General features: G+C 44.6%; 1 protein-coding gene across 1 annotated transcript in view; it reads right to left on the reverse strand.

Annotated features, from left to right (window-relative positions):
- Nucleotides 1-12,097, reverse strand: part of LOC119455543 (homeobox protein Hox-B4a) — a 36,472-nt gene extending 24,375 nt beyond the window's left edge. The window contains exon 1 of the mRNA XM_037716949.2: nucleotides 11,052-12,097. Coding sequence (XP_037572877.1) covers nucleotides 11,052-11,619 — 568 coding nt within the window. The 5' untranslated portion in view covers nucleotides 11,620-12,097. The remainder of the gene's footprint in view (nucleotides 1-11,051) is intronic.
- Between the last annotated feature and the right edge of the window lie 5,816 nt (nucleotides 12,098-17,913).

Raw genomic sequence — 17,913 nt, forward strand, 5'->3', positions numbered from 1 at the left:
ACGCACGCCGCCGACTAGCGCGCGCGCGAGCGAGCGTTCGCGCGGCGGCGGCGGCAGCACCGTGAAAGAAAAGCGGGGCGCGTGCACGACCTCCTCCTCGCCTGACTGAAAGAAAACCGTTTTAGAACCCCGGGGCTCGCCGCCGACTATGACCTTCCTTTTGAGCCTCTCCCCCTCTCTCTCTTCTCGCTCGAGAACTCCATAAGAACCTCCTCGTCGGGCGATTTCCTTTTTTTTTTTTTTTTCTTTCCCGGCCATATACTAGACGAGAGCATGATTCTTTCGCTGCGGGCCGTATTACTGCGGTCTCGCACAAGTGGGGGAACCTCCCTCCGTGCCTTCGCTCTCCGCATCCTCCTCCTCCGAGCAAATGGACAGTGCTTGCCACTCAGGCGACGCACAGACACACAGACGCAGCCGCCACCGACGGACCGCAATAATTTGTGTCACCCCCGGGCCGAAAACGAGTGTTTACGGCCGTTCTTTATGGCGTGCCAAGTGATTGCCGATTTCGACGGCGCGGGGGATGGGGTCGCCGCCGCCAATTCCCCTTCCTCTCTCCTCCCCGTCTGTACTTTGCTTTCTCCCTCCGCAAGCCGTGTTTCTTTCTCACTTTCAATGCGCGACTTTTGTTAAAAAGAAAGAAAGCCCGGTGGCACGCTCGATTCGATGAACAGGTGTATTACCGGGAAGCACCTATACACGCTTGTGTATACTGTTACGCCGGTCCCCTCCGGGAATGGTCTCTGGCGTGGGATGGGGCCTAGTGCTCGCGCGCCTCCGGCTCATTAATCCGCCGGGAGATTGCGCGCGTATCCTCGCCTCAGCGATAAGGCTGGTCGAGATTCGTTCTTTTTTTTTTTTTTTTTCTTTTCCGGCAAGCGTCCCAGTAAGTGCCCCCCCCCCCCCCCCCCCCCTCCGCTTACGCTGATGGGAAGGTGCAGCAAGTAGTCGCAGCGCTCCACATTTGCTCTTGATACAAATGTGCGTGCGATTTAAGCAAGGAGGAGTGAGAGAGAGAGAAAAGAATAAAGCGGCTTTACGACGGGAGAAGGGGGCTCACGTGTTTCAATAAGCCGTTCAAGTACGTGTGTTTGTTCTCGCCGGAGGCCATTACTCTTTCTACTACTTTCGTCTTGTTACGCTACAAAAAAGTGCGCGGCTACCAAGGAACACGCGTCTCTCGTCCGTGCGTGTACACAGTAACGGCGGCGCGCGAATGTTTAAATAGACGTGTAATGGAGGCGCGAAATCGTCGCGTGCCACAGAGTTCTTCACGGCCTTTTAGTGACGCCGGGGGCGAGGAAATCACTCCAGAACACGCGAATGTCACGATTTTTCTCCCGTGCGCTCGCTGCGCCCTCTCCCGTCGAATGCATCTTCGCGGCGGAACGCGCTCGCGTCATCGCAACGCGTGAACACAATGCGCAGTCGGCACGCGTCAATGAAACGTTTTAGAGCTCGTTTACAGATAAAGGGGCCGAATTCACACATAATTCCGTTCATAAGAGCTATCTATACGATTGGTCGGCCGCGTTGGCTAATAATATGTCCAGCATAAAGATTAGCTTGGAATTCGCACTTACGAACAATCCTAGCGCAAGAGCTTTTTGTGAATACAGGCCCCCATTCTTGGACGGTGTGCGAGAAATCGCAATTGCCGACATTTCTATAAGTGCTTGTTGCTCTTGCTCCGCGTTTTTTTTTTTTTTTTCCCTTGAATATACTGTGCCCGTATTCCTAAAACCTCTTACGCTCGAATCTTTGCAAGAAAACATTTTAGCCAATTGTGGTGTTGGACATAGTATCAGCGAAGGCGGTTGGACAATGGCATTTACGGGAAAAAAAAAAAAAGCTTTATGAATTCGATCCCAGATATCGTGAACAGCGTAATGCCGAGTCTTTGTCATTAGCTGTACCGCCGTCGATCATTGCGTCTTTATTGGTGTGCGTATACCTTGCTGCCGTATTCACGTGTTTACACTGCCTATATTGTTGTTATGCATCGAAAGCAGAGAACAGATGCGGTAAAGCAAGAACAGTACTCGCGGAAGATGAAATCCTTAAGCACAAAAAGTTATACGTTCTTGTTCAATTTGTGCAACGTGTATGTCTTTTCTTGATTGCGTATCTGCTTTCGAATAACGTGTAACTGGACTCACTGCTTAATTCACCATACAGATTCACATCAAGCGGAGTGAAGTTTACAGCAATAAGTTCAGTTGTATTAGCACATGAAATAGAAATGGTTGTGGAATGAGTGAATGTAAGTCTCGATTCCTACAATATGTCACGTCTGCCAGTGGTCCCGCGTTCACAAACAGTTCGTAAGCTGTGGTTCTTACAAATAAAAAAGCTTTACGAATTCAACCTTAGGATAATATATAAAGCGGAGCTGGGACACGATAGCACGGGAGTTACCGGAAGTTCAAGGTATTACGGACAGGGCACGAAACCGTTCACTTAAGTTATCTGGATAATCGCTATAAGCAGCAAGCTGGTAGCCCAGTGTTAGATGCCATTGGTGGAAAGCTCTGTCAAATTTGTGCAGTCCAACGCGAACGAAAAATGTCAGACCGTGTCAAAGTGCACTGCCGCGTTCGCGCATTCTGCACCCTTATTTATCACAGTTAGGTGATGCATGAACTGAAATGCTATTGACGCAAGCTGTTCGATGGTTTTACTGGAGAAAACACCGCGTGGCTTCGATAAACATTATGCTGGGACGCATGTGAATATCATGAACGATTTTTGGACAGGTGAGATGTCGCACTCGAGAAGAAAAACATTTTGTAGGCCTACATAAGCGTGAAATAGTTCATCTGAATTTCACGCATGATCATAATAACGTGAAGCAAAAGTGCAAACATGGATCTCAGTTCAATCTTATCTACTATCACCCTGCTGACCTCCTTGCAGCCTAATAAAACAACTTCAGCTGAAAGGAGTCTATCAGCTGGTATATCGCATGCAACTCTCAGTGGTTAAACGCCTTTAGGATGTCATCTTGTGCAGCCGCAACTCTCACGGAATAACAATACTATACTCCGTAATATTTGCAGGAGAAAGTTTGTTGAAATTACTTGTACGCAGAAAATTGGCTGCGTTAGCAAGTGCGCGCAAACGCCAGTGAAGGTTAAAAATTTCACGGACTTCCACTACAGAATACTGGGATATCACACACTCAATCTCATATCGGAGCGACTGCACTGCATTCGAAAAATACTTAAAACCAGCCGTGTTTTAAAGCATACAGACAGCTGATGTAACTTCATGCGCCGCGTTCCGCTACGGCGTTCTGCGTGTACTTTTCCAATGCCGCTTTGAGGCCGAACATTATATACACGTCTCTGGGTGACACTTTTGGCGTACATCCCGCCCGAACTGCAGATATCGCGCTAATAAAGTCCCGAAGCAGAATGACTCCCGGTTACACACAATGAAAACAGCTGCGTAGGTGACGTGTCATGCCCACATGTTGCGCGGATAATAGAGTGAGAATGCTGTCGCCCTTGATAGGGAATCAGTGTAGCTTTTGGAAGCGGCTAGCATCCGGCACGTGGCCTCCTAACCTCGCAAGGAAGACATGTGCACGGCTATATACCGTTGCAAAAGAGTTCTGCGGAAGCCTGCAATAAGGAGGAGGGTTCATGAAAAAGAACATTGTCATCCATCCGACTGTATCCTCGTATCTATGCAGTGCAGCGGACTATTGCATAAAAGAAGCTGCACCCGCTTATTCACACACACACAAAAAAAGCTCTTACGCTATATATAGACTTTTTCGTAAGAGGAATTTCTAACCAATCGTGATGCTGAAAATACTATTAGCGAATGCGACCGGGAATGGAAAAAAGCAGTTACGAACAAGAAGCCTTGTGAAGTCGACCCTTGCCTCTTTGGCAGCTTGATGAGGCTCTCAGGCAGTTAAGCTAACTTGAAGAGACTTTAAATAGACTTATATTTGGACTTTAGAAATCCGGATTTAAAAACACTCTACACAGACTTAAAAAAAAAACAAAAAAACATATTGGTTCTCTCTAGAAAGCATAAATAAAGATTTCTTTGGGTCTTGGGAAAGATGCTCAACCACCTAGCCTATATATACTATACAGCAGCCTTCATCACCTCGTCTAGACCGTGGAAGCTAAGCTCTCGGTCGAACAAGAACACGCAACTCAAGTCTGCGCGCCTCTTCTGACAAGCTTCGGCGTGGACGCGCAGCCCTGGCCTTTTCGTTCGAAGCCCCTCGTTGAAAACTCGAGCACCTGACGGAACGGCGGGTCCGTCGTGCGTGTTCGCCCGCCGGGTGCATGGGCGCGAGGCTGTTTGTTGCTGTTGTGCCAGTTGGCCAACACCGCTAAAAGGAACTAACGCGCGCCTCGCTCGCGCGGGTTCTAAATCGGGCCTCCGCCGCTGCTTCTGCGCGGCAACGGCAAGAAGAGGCATCGGCGGCGCGTTCTCTCGGCCAGGCGCTGAAAACGCGCGAGCAAAAGCCCGACGGTATACACACAACGCGGCTACAGCAGCAGCACAGACTGGTCGTCTTCCCGACAGAGTCGGGCGGCCCGTTTTAGCGATGACTTCAAATTTAGATGGTGCTGGAGTGAGTAAGGAGTTTGAGGGGGAAGGGTGGTGGGGGGTTGCAGAAGAGAACGGTCGGGAGGGTCCATTGCAAAGAACGCGCACCCGCTACCCGGCAGCGTGCGCTTGCAGAGCTTGGAAGCGACTTTTCTTTCCTCGTCTATTCGAGCTATATGCGACTCGCCGAACTATAGAAGCGGGCACGCGAAGAAGGATTTTTGCAGGAAGGAAGCAACATGCGACCGGGTATGCACACTTTTTTTTTTTAATTTCTCTTTTCATTCTTTTTTTTTTTTTCTATTGAAGGAAGTGAACGATGACACTTCTCCAGTGTGCAGGCGTTCGTCTTTATAGCATCTATACAGTGTAAGACGTATGCATGCACCCTTTGAGCACGGTATTGCCAAGATGGATATTATGCGACGAACACACGCATGGTGAGTGAAGCATGCGTGCTACTTGCTTAGCTTTATTTGCGTGCAGAATCGTAAATGTGAAGCCGTAAATGTGAATTCGAAATGTTTCGCACGAAGAAACAATAATAATAAAAAAATACATTCGCATATGCATGCAATTAGAGCAATTGATACATCAAAGACAGCGAAGCCCTATAGACGAGTTCTCGCACCATTAGGAAGTAGTATATGTATATACTCTGTTTCATACATATCAGGTAAGCTTGCGGAAACTGCGCCAGTGCCACACACGTCTCACTCCGCGCTTTTCCCATGTGTAGTTATTTGTGATCTGCCACGCATTCTGCGCAATAACTAACTTCATAAGTTCTAACCACAACTTGTGTTCGCAAGTATACGTCAAATGACTCATTAATTGTATACCTTTGTGCTTCCAGTATGTGACGTACTATTTCTTGGTCGCGAGAGAAAGTGATGCGCTGCGGCCGCTGGTCGGAGAAACGTGTCCCGCCGCTCGTTTGGTGTTAAAAAAGCTACTCCGAAGCCTTTCACGTAGTGAACACGTCGTATTGTGCGATATAAACGTGTGATGCTTAATTTTACAGCGAATTACGTGACGCGCACCTATTGCCATCCTTATGCCGCACTGTTTTTGCTCGCGGATGCGAACAATGAGGGAAGTATAGCGTTGTATGCTGCGTATGAAACGGAGTACATGTAAAGGTCTATATCTGGCTGTTCTTGTGACAAGCTAAATATATATATCGGTGACAAGCTAAAAATTACATACTCCTCCCACAAAAACAGAGTGGACCTGCCTTTCACCTATGAAAGAGAGCCGAGCCTGCTGGAATCCACTCACAGCTTAATCACATTGATCTGCTCATGAAAACGCTATGGCTAATTGCAAAATAAAACCTAGTTGTTTCAAGCTAAAATATTAGCTATGGCTGAGCAGTCGATACCATGATCGACTAAAAATATCGCCCTAGGCGATCACGTTTCATCCTGGACCCAGTGAGTGACACAAAAGCTGATCTCAACGGAGCAAACAGTTGTTTTAAGCACGCGATACCGCTTAACGTCCGACAAATAAGCAAACCCAATCGGTTGGCGCATGGTGTCATTCACGAATTCGAGGCTGACAATAATGTTTTTAACACTGTAACAATGATTTTGAAGTGGCAAAGCCAGTGTCAAGCAAGCACCATCTACTATTTTACAAGCTCATCTGTTTTGCTTATATTCATATAAGCAAAACAGATACGATGTACTGCACGGGGCGATACGTTACATTGAACTCTGTGTATTTTATAGCACAGTTGTACGCGAGCCTACGGGTGAATGCATTTTCTTGTCATCTATGGAAACTGTGTTCGAGTTGGACAGTGTACTCGTAACCTTGTAATTCTTAGATTGTCACCGACTATCACCGACGCCGCCTGCGCGTCCTCACTGGAACCCTGGTCATGCGGCCGTTTCGGGGCTTTTTACCACCGCAGCCGCGCAAACGTTTAGCTGACCTCCAGCGTGGAATCAGCAAAGCACGGCATACGTACACGAGAACAAGAATTACGGATTACTGGCTAAGAAAACAAACCGCGCGATGAAGGCTGTTGACTATTCGTGTGAGGCGCACTCGAAGTAACTTTTATTTGATAACCGTTGATAATTACGTTTAAAAGCGAAAATCGGGGACTCGGACGCAGGTGGCGTTGCTGATTTATATTAAGCACACCGCTGTACGCCTCCTTTGCCGCGCGAAAACGGTTGCGAAACACCCCTAACATATTTGCTGTAAAAGTATGTAGATTGTGGTTTTATTAGATAACTGAAGCTGGATAGTGTACTTCCCAAAATCGGGAGGAATCGATTTCTGGACGTCATGAAGGGGCAATGCGTTAAGCGCATCTATAATAGGCACGTGAAAGGTATAGATAGCCAAGTTCGACGGAATTCATTCTCGACAGTATGCGGGCTGATGTTAATGGTGATCGGTTTAGCGGGCGCTGATGGTATGCGTGTATGTCGTTACAGCAGAAGCAAAAATGAACGGCCTTATCCCTGCACAAATCTTCATGCCCTTTCAGCAATATGGTTAACGATCACGTCGAAATGAGTGATACTGGCGAATGTGTTATAATAGGCCGCTTGTGTGTCATAACATTGCTTTTCCTGGCTCAATTTTTTTTTTTTCATCTGCGTTCCTGACATGCTCATTAGCTTTGTGCTTTTTTCTTTTCATTTAGGTGCTGCAGGGAAAAGTGCGATCGCTGTCACGATAAGCTGCCGATTTATACAGAAGCGCAGTGTTACATTTTAACAACGCGCCTGCAATTTCTTGCGGGTTTACTGAAACGAGTGAGTGATGACGCTTGTATTGAAGAAAGACAATGATCGGTTCAACGATTACCTAGGAATTGTTGCAGTAATTCGGGTCTATTTGTAGGCTATAAGGCCTTAAATTATTAGAAGTAGGAAGGTGATCGGGATAAATAAGGAAAGAGGTTGAATAAAAAGAAATAAGGAAGGAAATACAGAAAGACTGCTGAGTAAGTAGAGTAAGCAAACTATAAAAACATGGTTAACGTATATCCCTTATAGCTTATTTTCAGGTGTCGAGGACGCCGCGGCGGGTGCGTAATTCCACAGTTGTCAAAATATTTCTGTTATTTCTCGAAATGAATGGCGCTTATCCAACAACTTTTAAATAAATTTATAAACATTTTCAGTACTTTCACGATATTTCGCATTGAGGTGGAGATGATTGAAAATCCATTTCGAAGCAAAATAATTAATCATCCTCATCGAATCGTATACAATGGTCGACGTTAAATATACAGTTACACGTAGCGTGCAGCCACCCCAGCTCTGAAATATCGCAGGAAGACAAAGCGAGAACCCAACCATTTTTCCGAGGCAGAGAACGTACAATGTAACTTGACGTACAGTCTATCGTCGCTTTTCATAAGGTCCCACCAATCAAACACAACCGCCTTGTCTTGCAAACATCTGCGTCCTCATTACTGTTGCTGTTGAGAAGCCTGTGATGGGAAAGACAGAGAGATTGTTCGTGCTACCTATAAATGCCGTGTGCAGGGTTTTCCAAGTTACAGTCACCTGTAGTGTTGTTACTACTTTACCAATAAACTTCCCTTAGTAGCTCGTCGTCATTTTTTTTTCTTCTAAAGACGTTGGTTTCATGACTGAGCCTGGCAACTGTGTTACTGTTAATTTAAAAGGCCAGTTACTATTATGCTACTTAATCCGTTCTCATTCTAGACACACAATTAGCTTTGCAGATTGTAACTACCATAAACCTTTATGTCGCGGAGCAACGACCAGCAACCGTGGTTCATCGCAACGTTCAGCATACGTGGAAAACATGGAATCCTCACACGGGTTGCAGAAGATATAACCTTGAAATTACAGAAATTTAGAAAACTTTTCAACGTAGGATTGTCTTCGTTGTTTTAGGGGCTAGGCTACATACCAACCTTATACCTCAAGACCTGTACCTGAAATTGATTTGCCGATCGCATGAATTTCCCTATTTGTTTCTCTTTTAGCTTCACCGAATTATAAAATACCTGAAGGTGTCGCAAAACTGATAATCCCACTCGAGACTCCTGCGCTTTCAGAGCATTAGCATCTTCAAAATATGCAAGTTTTTTCTAATGTCCATAAATAAGTGCGCAGCAATATTTTTCTTTGGTTTATAAAAAAAAAAAGTGCGCACCTGGTATTAAATTTTGAATGGTACAAGTATCATTTGGAACCGTATTCCTGTCTCAATCGCTCTAATCCCCGATGCCCGTCACTTCAGTACTGTTCTACACAAGTATCATCATTATTATTTACAACATATACGTGTATTCTTATCCTACCATTCCTTCGTTTGTAATCATATGAAACTGCCTTTTCTCCCACTGTATACTGTCATGGTTGACGATTTTGTGCACACTCTTATCAGAACGTGATTTACATATAATGTCCCAGGAATGTTTTTCTTACGTAATTACATCTCCCGCTCTCGATGCTGTTCATTTTTCGATTATGTTACGGCATGGTTAATGTTCAGTACCTATCCCCAATAGTCAGCAAATATACTTACACTGGTATTATTAATATACGTTCTAAGCAAGCAAGCAAGCTTGAAATTGTTTTTCGAAGCGACGTCATGTTCAAGTTTCTGCTTTTGTAAAGCCTAATGGAAGCAAAAAGATGCCCAATTTCACGACTATTCATTTATTTGAAATTTCACACTTCTTTCACTTACAATACTTCATTTTCGCTGGCTTTCTTGCTGAAACATTATTTTTCTATTTGATTTGGATGTACGAGTTGTCCTAATTACGTGTCCAAAGTTATAATTCAGACGGTTAGTATACTTATCGGTCCTGTGTACAAAAGGAATTCAGCTGCATTCGTCCGCTCGTTTATTGTTCCAAGTAACCCAAGCGTCGTTTCTTTCAATTACAGCATTGTCGGCATAATGTAAACGCCACTGAGTTAGTATTAGCGTTTAATTAAGCAACATCAGTATTTCACTTCTATCAGGTTCATACATTAAAGAAGCTCTAATCACACACATCCCCTCTTCTTTTCTTATGTAAACGTCTATAGGCTTATAAGTACTTTAAATTTGTGATATTCAAAGAAATAAAGGTGCTAAATTCACATCAACGCATAAAGTCCACGAAAACAAAATTCCTGTTCTTCGCATAAGTGAAAAATTAACAGTGCGTGGCAGGCTGTTCAGCTGCAAAGCAGGCATGTGAGTGTTCACACAAAAGCCTTCGCTTTTATTTTCCACAGGTGATTACACGGGACATTTAATGCTCGATTAGGGGGCTCACCACCCTGACTTAATGGTGAAACGCACGTGAGCTGGCTGATATCGTAGCCGGAGCTATGTGACGATGAAATGAAAATACCATCAATGTCTACGGCAGGAGTATAGGTGCACACTGGCGCGAACAATACATTACGGGGTCACGGTGCGAAAATGATTTGCCCTATCACATTTGCGAAAGCAATTATCAAAGCAGTACATTTGCATATATTATGCGGTAACTTGTCGACGTCTGCGTACGCGACAAAGTTGCACTGGCCTTGCCTCCAATGGTTATCCGTTTTAGAATTGTTTTTTCATCGCTACACCATATAAAGTTTAAGCGATTTAGCTGGCTCATTCCGGACAATGCCAATTATTTTTGGAATTTACGAATTTATAAACAATGAAAGTTCTATCTTACGCGTTCGGCGCGCTGCAATACTGTTTTCCGGATATTGTTAATATTTGACTGTATTTCTTTAATACATGTTCTGTACTGAATGACATCTTTCTGTTGAATATATTGCTCTCGCTCGCACGGGCAGGGTGCACGACACATGTTTTAATGCAACTTTCTCTTTTACATGTTGTAAATTACCTTGCGCTTTCAGAAACAGTCATGTTGTTGTAATTACAAAGCTGTCAGCAGTCGTCCTCAACGCATTTCTGCACGCGTGTAGGAGTACGGACAGCGGGACATTTAATAAGCTATATAACACAACTGTTCGCCTAGAGTATAGATGCTCATGGTGTCAGCATAGAAAAATGAACAGATTGCTGTCACAAAATTTACAGCTCACCAGCCCTTCGTTGTAAGTGGTGTACGAAAGACGCAGAATATTCTGTGCGCGACAAGCAACTAGTAGTTTAGCTGGTTGATAACTTAGGCGGTTACTATGTTTTGCGAGCTTTGCCGAGCATTTCCAGATCTCTGGTAATAGAACTATATTTCCTGTGTTCCTACAACTCAAATCCAAAAGAAATACATGTTTAGTGCAATGTGAAGAACGGTGGCTATAGCAGTTTCGCTTTCCCTCAGATCGCGTGAAGGTTAGCAATCATCATTTGCGCGTAAATGCATGATGGATTGCTCGAGTGTTTAATGTCGCGCACTTGGACGAGGCCATAGCAGAAACGAAACTCTGCCGCGTTTGACGTAGCAGGTGTTGCGTTGTATATATACGACGGGGCATGCTGCGTGACTGACTGCTCACCTGCGTTGACGTGCGCCTTCTTCATCCAGGGGTAGATGACGGGCTGTCCGGCCTGATTGCAGTCGCCGCCGGCTACCGAAGTCGGCGCCGTGGCGGTGGCCCCGGGGCTGTGCATCGGCGGCGCTGCCCCGACGTGCGGCGATTGCGGCGACGGCCTGAGCATGGACGCCGGCGGCGGGGGCGACGGCGACCGCTGCAGCGGCGCGGGAGGCCCCGAGTACGGCGGGCTGTGTCCGCCGCCCGCATGGTCGAGCGCTACGCTGGGCCGCGACAGCGGACTCAGCGTGGTCTGTGTCATGGAACATGAGTGCTGGTAGTAGTGCGGCGACGCGCTGGACACGTAGCCGCCGTTCTCGGCACCGTACGGCGGGGCCGCTGCGCCTCCGAACGAGGCGTACGGGTGCGCCGCGGCCGCGGCCGCGTGGTGGTGGTGGTGCGTCGGGGCGCCCGCGTAGTAGTCACCGGCCCCATGGCTCGGGATGTAGTTGCCCTGCGAGTACTCCTCGGGCGGCGGGAACTTGGGGTCCACGTAGGACGGCGAGTTCATCAAAAACGAACTCATGGTCATTAATTTTTGCCGGCTGAATTGGATGATGGAGATAGTTTTGCTTCGGTCTCGTCGCCGAGCAGCGCCATGGCTCCGCCCCGCCGCCGGAGATTAGCATATCACGTGACGGACGCCATCCAATAACGGAGGCGGCGCGCGCGGCGCTGAACCCGGCGGCGCTCCGGCGTCGGCGACGATGATGGATGGCGATCGCGTTGCCCGCTGCCGGTCCACGCACATGCGACGGACTCTCCGGAGAACGCCGGCCGCTAAGGCTGTCCGGTGCACGACGTTGGCCACGCGCAGCGGGTTCGGTCGGCGAGTTTCACCACGCACTGAGTCGACAGCGGCGGCGCGTCCACAAAAACACGCACGGGTTGTATATAATCCAAGCACGGGCGGACCGATGCGGCCCGCGCGAGCAGTCGCGATCGAGTGGGCGCTCTCTCACGTGGCAGGGCGGACGCGCCAAACTTGCCGACTATAGCGCTGCCGCCGGCGACCGGAGTGTTTGTTGGGGAAAGGGGCGGGCGGTGGAGGGGGCGCCCGCACGGGGGAGGAGGGCTCGTGGGAGGGCGCTCGCCCGAGCGGCGGACGGAGCGGCGCGCGCGGGCAACAAGTTTGGCAACTCCACTAGGCCGCGGAGCGGCGCTGCGGGCGCGAGCGACTCTGGTGCTCGCCGGAGGCGCCGAGCTTTCTTTTTCTCGCTACAATGGAGAGAGGGCAGTTAATTCTCTCTTCCTGAATGCCCATTGCGCTCTACCGCTGGGATTTCTTCGAACACTTTGACTCGAGGGTGTGAACCCGCATAGGTTTCGCGTCTCCTGTTACTTGAGTGCCTTTCACCACACTCCGTTGAGTGGCGAAGTTGTGATTCAGTCTATTTTTCACGTCCTTCGCGCAGCCATGTCGAGTATTGTAATTTCTTATATATCGGTATCCACGCTTTCATCGTGCTGCGGTTGACTTCTTACCAGTTATAACGCATGGAACGGACCTCCTCTCTAAGCGCCTCGAGAGTATGGACACGTGTACTTGTTTATCTTTCACCGGGATGCAACGATTGATGCAACGGTTGTAGTCTTAACTATATTGTGAGACGTCCCTACTGAAGTGCGCAAAGTCGAGTTGCAATGACGATGCCGCGCTTGGAGCTCTCAGTGCACAACTGACGTGCTCTGCGAAATGTGGCGCCTTGTAAATTACTTTCTACATACCTGCTATATATATATATATATATATATATATATATATATATATATATATATATATATATATATACGCACACACGAATGCGCCTTAGTAATCTAACAATTTTGCAGTAATAAGCTTAGCTTTAATGCCCAACAGCTTCGGCCGCTGGACTGACCTTCGTCGGTGGATACAGGCAAGTGCAGAGCAAATCTATTTAGTAGCACTGTAAGCCGTCTCTTACAGGCAAGTGGATCACAAACCAAACACTGGGAAATAAGTTGATTAAAGAGCTACAGAAAATACAGATTATTAAATAACATGTCGCAATTAGCATATATCACATCATACGTAATTATCATCCAATGAAGAAAAAAACAATGAGCAACTACAGGTACATTGAAGCAGTACTCCAACAGAAATAGCAAGACATAATAGAGCATTATACAAACATTGCGGACCGCCTTTAACTTACATTCAAAACCATCAACACTGTCAGAATTAATAATTACACTATAAGAATGCTGTTCCCTGTCTGTACATATATCGGGAAAAGAGAACTTGCAACGCGAAATGAAAGAATGGCCGATAGATGTGTTTGTTATGGTTGGTGCTAGATCAATGCTCCCAGGGGTGCTCAGCTAGATAGCGAAATTTCCGAATCGTATAATATGGAAATATTTAAAAAAGAAGAAAAATGGCACTTGTATATTGAACAAAGACCAAACGTTCTCTCATTTTTAAACTAAGTAAAATCAGAGTCTTTTTACAATTTTTTAAATCAAAGGTCTCTAGTGTCCGAAAGGCTGAACGGAATTTGAGACAAGGAAGGCTTATATATGTTATCTGATACATATGTAACGCCACGCACAACTATACGCCTGATGAAGTGAGCAGCTTGTAACCAGAAACAAATGACAGGTGAGCACGTCTAGTGCACCATGACAGTTATGCAACAACTTAACAGCGTTTCACCAGATGCAAACACGTAGAGTCTTCTGTTAGTTAAAAGCGCTGATTGAAGTACTCTATAGCACAATTTCCGTCTACTAGCTCCTCAACTACAAATTCAAATGCATCTATCTGTTTAGCGATTCATAGAGAGAACACTTGCTGTATTAGCGATGAAAAACGCACAACGCACAGTAAGGACAGTAGCAGAAATTCATTTCTTCGCTCACAGTGTACTTATCAACACTTTTCATGTAAATAACCGAACAGTTTGAAGACAGGTAATCTTAAGATAAGGTTCAGTCCTCTGAAGCTATAGTTACAATGAACATATTTGATTCGTACTGGAGTCCAGATACGCGTAACATCACTCGGAATGATGCCATAAAAGAAATACATTAGACGTATACGAGTGTTCGCTGAAAAATATGTTCCAGATTTCCGCACGCCCAGTTTGTTAAAGATGTGATAACAAAGGTCAAGCTATGAAGCTGCTAGGACTTGTGGTATATGCCTGAACATAAGCTCTTAGGAAGATATTAATTTAATTCGCGAAAATAATACACCACTGTTTCAAATACTAATTATACAGCTTTCCGTCGTACCATCACACAAATATTACGAAGTTTCTCAATATTAAGCAAACTATACGGTTTAGGTTATTTGTCGTTATCTTGAAAAGTTGGTTGACACTGGTCCAGTATAAACGCAACCAAATTGCAATGATATGTAAATCCCTTGGTGGAATTTAAAATATTGAATTACCTTCAACTCGCTTTACATGGTTTAAGCGGTTGCATTCCTAAATTGTTTTGTCACCTGTCGCGCACCTTACCGCGCATTTTATCACGTGACATTGTTGTTATCGTTATTTATCACGTGGTCATTGTTATGTCCAGCTTGTATAGTTAATATTTACACAGCCACTTCTGAAGATTATGAACAAATTAGTTTTTCTCAGTACCTATAGATGAGTCCATGGTGCGAATGAATCTGCTTCCCTGGTGCCTCAAGGCCTATCGAAACTAAATATAAGCTTCTTAAACCTTATAGCTCCCATGTGTTCTGTAAATGAAAAATAAATGAACTAAATTGATTCAAACGAAGGGCCATTAATTCGATTAAGTCAGGGGCACTTTAAGCACAAAATATAATAATAATAACGTCACAGCGTTAAAAAATCAATCTTTATCAAAGACGATGTCTTTCAAAACTATATACACCTGAATATGCGAGGCGACCATGTTTAAGTTTTACGGAATTTAAAAAAAAAATGCCTGTTGCAGATAACACATATTATATTCCTTAAGCTGGATTATATTCAGAGAGGCGGACATTACTTACAAAATAAGTCGAAACGCATTTTGAACTAATTAACAGAAATTCACTATTAATATTTTCAATTAATTATATTATGGCACATATTGCACTTTGCGAATTCTAGCCGGTGAGTTTGCAAGGCGATACGTATCCACTTGGAAAGAATTTCCAGAATGACACCAGCTTGGAGATATGCGCCATCAAACTCACCGTAAAAATGCACTATTGTTCCGCTTACTTTTTTATGTTCCACTTACTTTTTTATCATAATGCCGTTTCATACATTGAAGCACGAAAGTAACTGGAACGCCCATGTATTGCATCCCACACTTTGGGAAATAATATGTCGGAACTGGTGTCATCCTAGAAGTCCATTTCACGTGGAGACGCCCCCATAACCGCTCTTCAGTTTGGGAGCATGTATGTGCGCATGCGCGACTAGCCCTTGGAGTGTTACATTCCCGTAAGACGGGCATATTTATTGACACTTTCAGGGAGTGCACTTGGCCGTTAGTGTCATTCGCAGGCTGTCAGACAGAAATATTTAGTGACATTTGGTGTGAACGGTGCATTTGCCAGCGAGTGAGTTCGTATACACTCGCTGGCAAATGCACAGTGCACACTTTTCTGCGCTGAAGTATGTAGCCTTGATAGCAGTACTTCAAGAAAAAATTAAGAAATACTGCATTCAGAGTCACTTATTTCAAGACCACCTATTTTTGTTCCTTCAAAATGTTATGAACATCCCAGTGACATCAGTGCAGCCAAAACAAGCTTGAAACCTTCATTTTAGGCATCCGTCAAATCGTTGACGGAGTCCGCCATTTTGACTGTGTGCATGATTTTGGATTTGTTCCATCCTTGTATTGGCTAGAGGCGAATATATACGTGTTAATGATTATGTATTTGTGTTGTTTATTGCAAATGTTCTTGTAAATAAGAATTTATTTCGTAGTAGAAGAGTATACCATTTTTTGTTGGACATCGACGACCTCCTTATAACAGAGAATTCCCTGCTCGTTACATTAGATGTGGTTTCTCTCTACAAACATACCCCTAATGATGGCATTCAGGCAGTTGTTCATGCCTATGACAGATCGTCCGATGATCAGAAAACCATTGGTAGTGACACACTGTCTACATTATGGAAATTAATTTTACAGCTCAATAATTTTGAATTTGATGGTTCGCACTATACCTTCAAATAAGCGGCACATCAATGGGCCCTCGCATTGGACCTAATTATGCTAGCATTTTTATGTCTGTCCTGGAGAATGACTTTCTTGGCAAGCGCGAACTAAAACCTCTTTATTATAAGCGGTTTATAGATGACATTTTTCTGATCTGGCCTCATGGTAAAAATGAACTGTTATCGTCCATAGCCGATTTCAATACCGCCCACCCATCCATTTCTTTTTCGCATGAATACTCTCGTTCTACGATTAACTTTCTGGACGTTACAGTTTCCCTATCTAAGCACAAACTAACCACTAAACTTTACAGAAAACCAACGGACAGGCATCGTTATCTTCACTTTAAAAGTTCTCACGTAAAACACTGCATGGAAAACCAATGTACCATATAGTCAGGCGCTCCGCTTTAAAAAACTTTGCTCGCAACAGTCGGACTTCTATGAAAACTGTGAACAACTTCGCGAAACTTTAATTCAGCAGGAGTACCCACGTCATATTGTGGATGATGCCGTTAAAAGGGCCGATGCGCTAAATCGGAAGGATTTGTTATGTGCAAAAAAGCAATCGCCCATTCAGACACAAAGTACCTTCGTTCTAACCCACTCAGCATCGGTTCCAAATGTCTCGTCAATCCTTAAAAACCATTTAAACATACCAGCACAGAGTGATCACCTTAAAGTTATCTTTCCAGAACCCCCACGGGTAGTCTTCAGACGGTCTAGTAATCTGCATGACATCTTAACGTCATCTAAAACGAGGATTCCTGAGACTGCGGGTTGCCAACCTTGCAAGAAAACACGGTGCAAAGTTTGTGCACACATGACGACATCATGTATTGCCAAAAGCGCTGCCTCCGATTTCCACATGAAAATTAAAGGTAATTTTACGCGTGACACTAACAACTGTATCTATATATTGTACATGGAAAGCCAACAACTGTACATGGAAAGCTCGCAGATATTTCCTCTATGCTTGAAACCAAGTGGAAATTTTGACCACAAGCTTTCCGCTGAGGGTTGCGAATCTTCTTCCATTTCGTTTCGTTTTCATACACTGATTGGCTTCCTGCTTCTTCTTCTGCTTCTTATTATTTGACCCGTACATGCTTTTCTTCAACACAGTGAGTAGCAGGAATTTCGATATACGTAAACGTCAGTATTTATTTATTTATTTATTTATTTATTTATTTATTTATTTATTTATTTATTTATTTATTTATTTATTTATTTATTTATTTATTTATTTATTTATTTATTTATTTATTTATTTATTTATTTATTTATTTATTTATCACAGGCGACTTAGAAAGCCCGTCCAATGCATTATTGTAGGGAGAAGCACATTTACGAAGTACAGGAAATATTTTCATAAATCCCATACCAAGGGATACAAAGGCGTCATGCTTATTCAGCAATGTGGAATTTACCGCTAAAACATCCCGCATTTAGAGCACATTTCAGAGGGAAAGGAAAAAGAGCATGAAATCATGAAGTATTCAATTTCTCACGGAACAAAATACTCATAAACAGGGACGGTAGCGAGAAGAATTCCATAAGTGTTCGAGCAGAAACTACTTCACAAGCCCAAGGAACAGAGAAAGTGGTGTGACCAATTATCGTGCGGCAAGCGGTTGCACATGCTTACGCACTCTTTTTTATAA

The sequence above is a fragment of the Dermacentor silvarum genome, chromosome 6 (genome assembly GCF_013339745.2).
Source record: "Dermacentor silvarum isolate Dsil-2018 chromosome 6, BIME_Dsil_1.4, whole genome shotgun sequence".
In the NCBI taxonomy this organism is placed as follows: domain Eukaryota; kingdom Metazoa; phylum Arthropoda; class Arachnida; order Ixodida; family Ixodidae; genus Dermacentor; species Dermacentor silvarum.